The 10,280-nt window shown below is 36.8% G+C and overlaps 1 protein-coding gene across 4 annotated transcripts in view; it reads right to left on the bottom strand.

Moving 5' to 3' along the window:
• Positions 1-1,245: 1,245 nt before the first annotated feature.
• Positions 1,246-10,280, bottom strand: part of SEMA3E (semaphorin 3E) — a 151,856-nt gene continuing 142,821 nt past the window's right edge. For all 4 annotated transcript variants that reach the window (XM_080577664.1, XM_080577665.1, XM_080577666.1 and 1 more), the window contains 3 exons: positions 7,092-7,159; positions 6,400-6,539; positions 1,246-4,438 (listed from right to left, as the gene is read on the bottom strand). In XM_080577664.1, the coding sequence (XP_080433790.1) occupies positions 3,986-4,438; positions 6,400-6,539; positions 7,092-7,159 (661 nt within the window). In that variant the 3' untranslated portion in view covers positions 1,246-3,985. The remainder of the gene's footprint in view (positions 4,439-6,399; positions 6,540-7,091; positions 7,160-10,280) is intronic.

Genomic DNA, 10,280 nt, shown 5'->3' with positions numbered 1-10,280 from the left:
GTCAATAACGTGAATCATCAAAGTTGTCTTGACAAATGGGATTATGGTGATGGATTAGGTTGATGTTTATCAAATTTGTTCAGAAATTGTAAAATGTTTATTAATTTATAACACCTAGTAGCCTTACTTGACATTGCTAGCTCTGCTTTTTTCCTGTCTATAGTGGTAGTCAGTTAAATTATTAAAAAAAGAAAAAAAAATCACTCATTACTATCAAAGAAAGTAAGCATCACCCAAGACAAGGCTTGTCAATCATGGCTTCATTTGCGATAAATACTCATGTTAACTGGACATGAATTCTCCTTTAAAAACAGTAATTTGGTGAACTGAACAGGATTCTGGGGCTGATAGGCATTGCAGACATCCTGCTAGGTTACAAATGTAGAAAAGCTCACTTTCAGTGCTTCTTATCTGGACAGTGCAGCTTTCAAAGGCATTTGTACCTTCTGGTCCCAGAGATATAAAGTTGCATTAATAACTCCATCTCTACTGCTTCAAGACAGACTAAGGGGATTAATGGACTTTTTAAAATGGAAACTGTCTGACTACTTTTTTGGGGGGGGAGGGAGAGGGAGGAGGAAGAAAACAACTGTTTGTTTGTTTGTTTCCTCCTTTATTTTTTTTTTAAGAAGGAAAATGAAAAAAAAAAAAAAAACTGCCTAACTATGTCAGTTATGTTAATTCAAGCACTTCCTGTAATATGACTGACTGTTAACTCTGCTTTTGAGGCACCTGGATGTAGGCAATTTATTTTTTTTTTCTATTTCATAAATCTGTTCTACATGAAGAGATGTGTTTTATGCTGTGGAAAAGTTTTGTAGACCTTAAAGCCCTGTTTAGATACATACAAGGCAGGAATTTCACTGCAGGCTAGCACTCTCTTGACTGGATGCCCCAACAGAGTCTGAGATCATAGTAATTTGTACAAGGTGACAATAATCTCATTTACAACACAAAAGCAAGAGCAAAGAAAAAATAAGGGCTTCGTGAGCGTTATTTTAACTCTCTGCCCTGATGAAGGACAAGCCATGTAGACCACTTCTGCTAGATCTACTACTTGTAGATCACCCAGTGCCACAGTTTCCCAACTGGCAACCATATACTAACGTTCTTCTAAGACCTGCTCATAAAATGCATGGCAAAGTGCATCTGCAAATAGCACCGTGTGACTAGTGATCTGCACAGGATTACATTGTCTGGTCAAATTAAATTATGAGAAATAATACAGATGATGTCAGCCAAATATGATTCTTAATTATATTTATAATTTGACCACTTCATGCACATACAAAATACATCAAACTCATAATGAAAAGAAGTAGACAATGCCCCCCATATATACAAAGAAGCATTTTAAATAACATTGTAAGTGTACGAGCACATTTGTGCGTATCCTTCCAAAATACATTATTTTCAGTCTTTGTCTTCTTTCATAGATGTTGTAGCACTCTGAACAAGACATTGTAGTTACAAATTCTCAGTCACTGCAACAATGGAAGTTGCAAGGTGTGAGTTAGGAATTTATTCTTTTAATAAAAATTTAATGGAATTCTCCACATATAACCACTAAAGGGATGGGGAGCTAAAAATACACACTCATATTAAATCAGGAATCCTGATTTGCATATCACATGATTTTTACCTGAAATCTCAGAGAATGAGACATGAAGTTATATTTGTTCCATCAGGCAGAGATGCTGTCATTCTTTTCTCATAGTCCATTAATGGTACATTTGGCACTAGATACTAACAAATGAATCAAAAAAAAAAAAAAAAGTAATATATAACTCCTATTACTATTGAAAAGAAGTGGACTTCGTAATTTGTCAAAAGAGTATTTCAGTGATGTTTTAGCAGTTTTCCAGACAGGGATGCCAGGGTGAATTGAACAGAGGTATAAATTAGGGGTGCTTATTCTACATGTTCTCTCTGCTACAGCCTTCAGTGTTAGTACTTTCCATGTAGCTGTAAACAAACAGACAATTCTAACTGCAGCTAAGTTCTATTAAACTGTCACAGAATAGTGATTTTATCTGGTCTCCCGTATCAGAGCAAAGGTAAAAAACATACAAATTCATGCAAGGCTGTGAACAGTGTCCATTCCCATCTCTCAGACAGGCATTCTAGCTAAATGAAGTGCAAAGTTTTCCTTAACATAACTGGCTAATGGAAGGGTTTAATCTGCTCTTCTATGGACACAGTGTGAAACCTGGTTTTTCTTGTACTCCAGTTGCTGACAGTGTGCACACAGGCTCATTTCAAACCCAGGAACAGTCTCTGCTCCCAGAGGAGCACAGCAAAGCTCCCCAGTCCATCTGTAAGACCCAGTCTGTTTGGAGAATATTACTTCAGCATCCATTGCTAGGTTTGTTAGCATAGCAAACCTAGCAAATCTCTATTCTCCAGGATGTTAATTTCCATTAATTCCAAATTCTGTTTCCTGATTAGACGTTGAAGCTGGACATTAAATTCTTTGTAGTTGGTGAATTCCTTGCATATTTTCTTGGCAGCATCAAAATCTATATTAGCTTGGCTATTTATTTTACTGGCATCATGTTCTTATTTGAGGAGTTAGCTCATTTATGACTCACCTGTGTTTTTAACTTCCCTATCTTTTTATTATTATCATTATTAGTATTATTTATTTCCAGCTGATTTTGTAGTATCAGGTTTTCCAAGTAGTAAACTGCTAGGTTTTCTGCATTTCCTGAATCTGGTTTCTCGTACTCAAAAAAAAATAATTTTTCAAAAAAAAAAAAAAGAAAGAAAGAAAGAAAAAAAAAAGTAACGAAAGTCCTCGATTAGAAGTTATTTACTTCTTTGATCTCCACTCCTGATATCATGCACAAGAGCAGCAAAACAGCTCTTTTAACCAGAGAGCCCATATCAGGAAAAGATTTATCTGGATCAGGCTGTGAAACTATAGAAACACAGCTATATAATGCTGTTCTTGTTTCAATCTACTTCCTAACTTTTCATTACTGCATTTTACCTCCAAAGCACATTAACAGCATAAAGCATTACTTAAAATATTGTCTGTCCAGCATAACTGACTTCCAACTCTACCTTCTATTTATTGTGTGTTTAGCACATAGTGACTAGACGTGTGTGCTGAAAACAAACCAGCTGTGGGTCTGGGTAATACTTAGCTATACACATTTCTTGAGAAAATATATCAGATTTGCTCTGTTTTGCCACAAGAGGGCACTCTCTTAATTCTTGTCGTTATTAAGGAAATACCTGTTACTAGAGACAAGATAGAATTGTTTTCTATCTATACTGTTATTCAAATATTTTATATAAAAGCGTTGAAGAATTTCATTCTGTTTGTGTTCTGAACATGCATTTGACTTACATTAAGTTACTAGGCAATATTATTTAGCTGTGACAGTACACTGCACTTCATAAATGACTGATGAGACAAATACTGCTGGGAAGTAAATAGGGTTTCCCTTCATTATCTTTAGAAATAGCAGGACACCATATTAACACATCTCACTGTTCTCAGTGATAAATTCAGACAGGTCACAATCAAAATGAGAGATCATAAGACGTGCTGCTTTCAGAAGCATGAGATACTTGTGAAACCAAGAAAAGATATGTTATATTTTTCATCCACTTGTGAATGCTTAGCTATTTGAATTTGCTTAAATATGCCATCATATGCAACAATATACAGAGCAAGCATGATCCACACAGGAAAGTGATTCTAGCACTCAAAGTCTGAAGATTGTCACGCCCTCCTTAATGCACAACTCTGATTGCATTGACCTACTTAGAAACAGATAGTTAAGAAGATTTTGTGTAAAATTCTTCTAAACAGTCATCATGAGTGTACAGTATAACTTAGCATAGCATTTTTGTTTTCAGTCCTGATATTTTATATATATAAACCTGTTTCAGTTACCAAAGCCAAGACTGATTTCTCCCTCTTACTTAAGTTCAAATAAAATTTTGCCCAGAAACAGCAGGTGGATTTTGTCCATCAAGAGTCAGCTATGTTCCTGGGCAGTCGGTAATGCTCTGGCCTGATCCTTGCCTTCTTCTCCTGAGGGTTGGCGTATTTCCACTTGGATGGAGACATTTTCAGCTTTTTTCTCTTCTTATCTGTACACCAGACTTTCTCACAGTATTCCTCCACCCTCTGGAAGTTGCTGTAACCTATCAGTTGAAGAAATTCCTTGTACCATGGCTTTGATGCTTGAGGTATGTTGCTCTGCATTGGGCATGGCATTTTGTGAGGTATCTCCTCCTCGTAGTCTTTATTGAACATTTCTTCTACACGTTCTTCTTCAACTATTTCCAGGGTGATTTTCCTTACAGTGTGAACAATGCTGTGTTCCACTGTCTGGCAAAAATAGATCCCTGCATCTAGGCGATGCAACTTCAGGAATAACAGACCAAGGTCCATTTTGATTATTCTGTCATCTGTCCTCACCTGAAAAAAGAGATTGATGCAGTAATAGAGCATAGATTAGAGTTCATTATTGCAAAAAATTGGTGTGATTATTTTTGAAAAGTACTTTCAGGAATATAATATTAAACTTGCAGAGGAAGATTAAGGATCTAAGCTCCTTTAATTCACAGTTTGTAAGTAAGTAAAATATTTACTTGAAGGAAAGAAGAGGTTGAGCTGTGAAAGGAAAGCAATCTAAAGAATCTGGCAAGCATGGTAGAACAGACAGTAGAGCAGATAGTTTTCTGTTTTCCCAGCATGGGTTAGTCGTTCGTGGCTAACTCACAGAGAGGAGTTAGGTTGAAACATGCAGATAAACTACTGGATGGAAAACAAACGGGCATTTGCCAGCTGACCTTCAATAATTGTCCCCGTGAATGCTCTTATACAAATGTTTTTGAAGCACCACCTGTGTTTATATCTAACCGTAGGACCATTATGATCTTGAAGCCTCAGTTCTGAGTTTGGTGTTGGAATTCCCCCTGCATCTTCCGAGAACTAGGTTATTAAATATGAGGCATTCAGAGATGCTAGCATGCAGGGAGCACTGAGCTGTCTGATATAGCCAGCAGAAAAGCCCAGCAGAATAATGGAAGCCCCATTTTTCTATTTAAGCAGTAAAATGCTTAATATTATTTAGAAGAGAAGTGCTTCTCTCTGCTTGGGATTACCTTTTTCTAATGACTATAGAATTATTCATGTAAAACAGAACAACTATCAGGGGGAAACATTAAAATGCGTTCATCCTAGTAGTATAAAGATGTACTGGAAGGTTAGAGTCTCTGAGTTTGTGCTTCTGGTTCTCAGCATCTGAGGTGCTGGGTCTAATGGGATATATGAGGACATCCTCCTGCCCAACCCAGTAAAAATCCTCAGAATTCACTGCCTTTTGTGAAAGAACAGATTAACAATTCTACTGTAAGAATGATCATGAATAATAGATTGGGATCTCCTAGTAAAATACATTAGGAAATACCAAATGTGAAGGTCCCTCTGAGGGTCTGGGACTTGGACAAAACTTCAGGAAGAAATATGTTTTATGGAGAGTAGGGATGGCATCCATCCTGCTTAATTTTATATATCTACAGCTGTGTGGCATCCTCATTTACTTTTGTATTCAGTAATTTGCATAGTCATTTTTTACTTGACCAAATGAAGCTGTCTAGCTTGGCATGAGATGATACCACTGGCTATACCTGCAACACGAGCTATTCTGACTTCAAAGCAGCCTACATGGACCAGCTCCCACTTAGATAATTTTATTATAAATGTCTATATTCAATATTAGATGAGTCCCACTCCTCAGACTCAACCCTTATATCTGTATATGTCTATGGCTGAGCTGGAGTTTGCAGCAGAGCCTAGCCGCTAGGGAGTAAGGAAACCAACCATATTCTTCGGTAGTGTGAGTCTTTCCTCCCTATGTGCTTACACATACTAAGTGGGGATAGCTAAGCTGACATGTATCAGATAGGTACCAGGGAATTAAATATGGCAACACTCATGAAGTACTTTAATAATACCACAGTGCATGTATAAGAGACAGAGAACCACCAACACTCATTTTCAGATGTCTCTGTGATGTAATGGCTGAGGCAGCCAGAATTAATAGACATTAAGCAAGACTAACACTGGCAGTAATATGTATACTTTTCACCTCTGCAATAACATACTAAGAGAAGTGGTGGATTCCCTTTTTTTCTGAGACATTCAGTCAAGTTTAGCTACATCTAGAATATCTGTGTAGTTATTCAGTTTCAAGATGGTGAACTCAGACACCAGATGAAATTCTATTAATTCAGTGGAGCATGATTCAGATGAACAATGATTTTCCCTTATGCCCATGCACATTTCAGCAACTGATGGCAGGCCTTTCAGTGAAGATGTAATATTCTTAACCATGGGATCTTTTAATTAAAAGATTAGGACATAACAATAGTTACCTCTTCCTTCTTAGTTTCATGGGCTCGCTGGACAAGCCAGATTACTTTTGCTTGTAAGGTCCGAGGTGTGCACTCCAGTAGGGTGCTGTTATACTCTATTCCATAAACCAATCGCTCCTCAGTCTTCTCCAGAACTTCTCCTGGTGTGAAAATAAAGGTTTTAAAAATGTCTGCCACTTTGTTTCTGACAATACTCTGTCTTCAAGTTACGTTTACTTTTAAGAGTGAAATTTGATCTACATCCAACCAGATAGTTACTGAAAAGTGATGCCTGGTAAAAGCTGCTAAGTGAATTTTCCCATTGTCTCAGCTTCTGTCTGTTTTGCCATTCCCAATACCAGTGTCTGAAATCAACATTTTCCAAGGTTTGGACAACAGCATTAGACACCGCCCTGCCCCATCTTCCCTCATGTATTACCATTGGAAACCTTTGCCCAGGGGTCAGAAGGGACTCATGAGATTCATTACCCACATCCCTAATGTCAACAACAGGACTGACTGCAAGACTGCACACACTCTGTTGCTTAGACTTGGATGATATGGGCTGATCTCCACAACTTTTATAGTTTATTATAGGAATATGCCAGTAAAAAATCTCAGGTGAGATCGTGGTCTGGCCCATACTATTGGCAAAATTTGTGTTTTCTGTTCCAGGCATTTGGTAGCAATGTATAAATGTGTGAGTAGATTACCAATGAATTGCTGGCCAAAGCACTGCTGAGCTGCATTTCCATGTCGAACATCTTGTCTGCGGAAACGTCTGGAGGGGAAAAACAGAATGGTTTGAGAAAACGTGTTTAGCTTACAGATTACTGGGGTTATACTGGAGTGGCATTCATTAAAAGCATAGAGAGCTAAATATTGGTTCCTAAAAATTTAGCATCGTTGAGAGAAATACTCATTTATGCATTGGTATTTTTTCTCTACTCAACCTATTGGTGATCGTGTCTGAAAAAAATGATGATTTTAATTGTAGATTTTAATTAGAAATGATCATAACTATGTGCAGTTTATGTGTAACTATACTAACACTATAAACACTAAAACAAGACCTTCTGAACCAACTGGGGAACATTCTGTGTTAGGAAGTGGCAAAGAGATCTTTAGCCTGTCTTTGGGTTCCCTCACTCCTGAAACCATGAAAAATTTCCTTTTATTTTTCTTTTACTTTTCTTTTTTATTTTTATTTTATTTTTTTAATACAAAAGAATAATAAGAAGCATAATTGTACAGTGTATTCCCAGAAGAATTGTACTTTTTATCACAATTTTGTTTTCTGAATGTCCTGATAAATAAAATTAAGATTGCTTACTAGGGAGAAGAAATTGGAATGAGGTATCAGGACAGATGTAGTATTTCTAACAACCTGAAATTTAGTTATACCAAGGATACATTTCCTGAATTTACATAAAGAGCAATTCCAATATTTAAAGCATAGCTACAAAGAAGATGGAGACTCCCTCTTTAGAAGGAGCCACATAGAAAAGATGAGGTACAGTGGGTACAAGTTGCACTGAGAGATTCTGATCAGAAATAAGAAGTTGTTTGCTATCTACTGCCATAGGTAGTAGATGGAGATTATTTTCTGAGTCCTGTCACACAAATAGACTTTTGGTCTAGTGGTACTGGAGGACCAACAGAACAGCTTTAGCTTTTACTGATATTCAGAGTAGCAGAGACAATGTTTTGCCATTGTTGTTTCAGTGGAATCTGCGAATTTGGTGGGGACTACATGGGGACTACTAGACAGAAATGCTAAAAATAATTGCATCTTTCTGAATGAAAGCTGAGATTCTTAGATATTAACAAGGCTTTAACATGCCCTGGGAGTTCTCATTTTAATGTATGGATGTAGTAGCCATGGCTACTGATAACTCTGTAAAGTGTCAGTGTTAAATAATACTGCCAACAGCTTTGCATATCTGTGTGTACAGGTTATTCAGAAGCGACATTTTCTTGCACAAATATACATAAATACTATAGACATTAACCTTAAAAGGAACAAACAAACAAACTCCACTGCTGTGGGGCAGCCCTATCTGGTAGGAACAGAAAAGTTAGCGACACATGTATACCAAGTACCCTTCATTACTATCATCATAGAGCTAAAATATCATAGTCCTGTAAGATACAATATTTCTCCAGTTGTTGAAATGATTCAAGAAAAAAGAATTACTTGTTGGATGGATTTTTGCTATTGTGAGTGTGAAGACATTTACCTGTGCCTTCACTTGCTACTTTTTGAAGAGTAGAAAAAAATGAGAAGAGATGCTGAAAGAGAGAGAGATGCTGGGAGGTAAACATATTTCACAAATATTGACATAATCCTGGTATGTTATCTTTTTTTCTTTGTAATCATTTCATACACAATTCCATGAATAATAAACTACCAGACAACACTGAGATAAGCTACTATAAAGAATAATTTTCAGTGACTAACAAATGTACTAAGTACACAGAAGTGTCTTTTGTAATCCATAACTTCATGAATTTAGATTTCAGTCTGTAACTCTGTATTTTCAGGACTTTGGAAAAGATGATTTATAGGAAAACAATATAGTCATCATCCTCATCACCATTATCCTCATGTTTCTTCATTATTTTGTAGGGATAGATGAGGCAAAGTCAAAATGATTCACAGAGAAAAGGCATCATTGCAGTTTGAATAAATAAACCAGTAGATTGAGTTTTCATTTGCAAAACCAAACGTTACAACTGAGTGATGTTTGAGTTAGCACCTGGATGCTATTCTGCAAAGCATTTCATTCAAATGCCAGCATATAACTTAAGTAGAAACTAAAGCAAACTGTTAAAATATTCTTTTGCCTGCAAGCATGATTAGTGCCATGAAACACCATTCAGCAGTAACATGGGGACCTAGGAAAAATGCATAGGATTTTATCTTCTTCACACAAGGTGCTGTATACAAGCAGGCTCAGTACACAGGGAGAAAGAAAATAAATTTGGGGGGAAAAAAAAAAAAGTCTGTTTGGAGCTCTCTTGCTAACCATGAGAGATGAAGCATGCTTGTGTTTGCTATTGGAGTGGGTGGTGAAGAAAGGCTGGAGAGGGAGAGGGGGCAGGATGGCAACTGTCAGCTTCCTATAGTTAGCAGAATAATAAAGGGTTACCAGATCTACCCCAGCTGAAAGGTATTTAAAGTGACTCCAGCATTTTTGCAGCCTAGACATTGAGCTAGCACAGTGAAGAACCTCATCTGTGGAATTTAGTGCTTGTTTGGATAAAAATTGAACTTGCCTAAATTAGATAGATTACTGAGGTAATAGTGAACTAAAACAGTTCTTTAGGTCCTGAATCTCTCTGCTTTTGCAAGCATACTTCATCAAAGTTGAATGCAAAATAATTTCCTTCTGACATCTAATGTATTTGCAGTATGCAGGAGCCATACACCTGTAACTACCATGACACTGTAATATGCTATGCTGCCAGCATTATGATATGGAATTTTTGGCTCAGTGTTTATGTTTCCCTAAATAAATCCCATATTTAATTAATTAAACAGGCTATGAATTTGCAAGGAATTAAAATATAGGCTTTCAAATTTAAATCAGTAACAGCTGTTAAGCAAAGAGGGCTTTTTTGTTTGTTTGTTTGAATTTGTGCTGCAGTTCTATCTATATCCTTCATGTGCCTTAGTTTACAGTTTTTATTTTTCATGTTTCTCTAAATGCTTGTCATACCTTTTGGGCATTAAGCTCTAAAGCAGTCGGCATTTGAATCAAAGGTAGCAGTATACATTGTGCATCCCTGCTTTAGCTCAACTCTTCAGCAGCAGAACTGAAATTAAAAGAGCTCTTGATGGTATTCTTACTGCACTAGCACGGCTGCCCATACAGTTCAGAAGCAGACCTAAATGTACA

The sequence above is a fragment of the Anser brachyrhynchus genome, assembly GCF_964034855.1.
Source record: "Anser brachyrhynchus genome assembly, chromosome: 1".
Lineage (NCBI taxonomy): Eukaryota > Metazoa > Chordata > Aves > Anseriformes > Anatidae > Anser > Anser brachyrhynchus.
The sequence above is the reverse complement of the archived record's forward strand: the minus strand, read 5'-3'. Positions and strand labels throughout refer to the sequence as shown.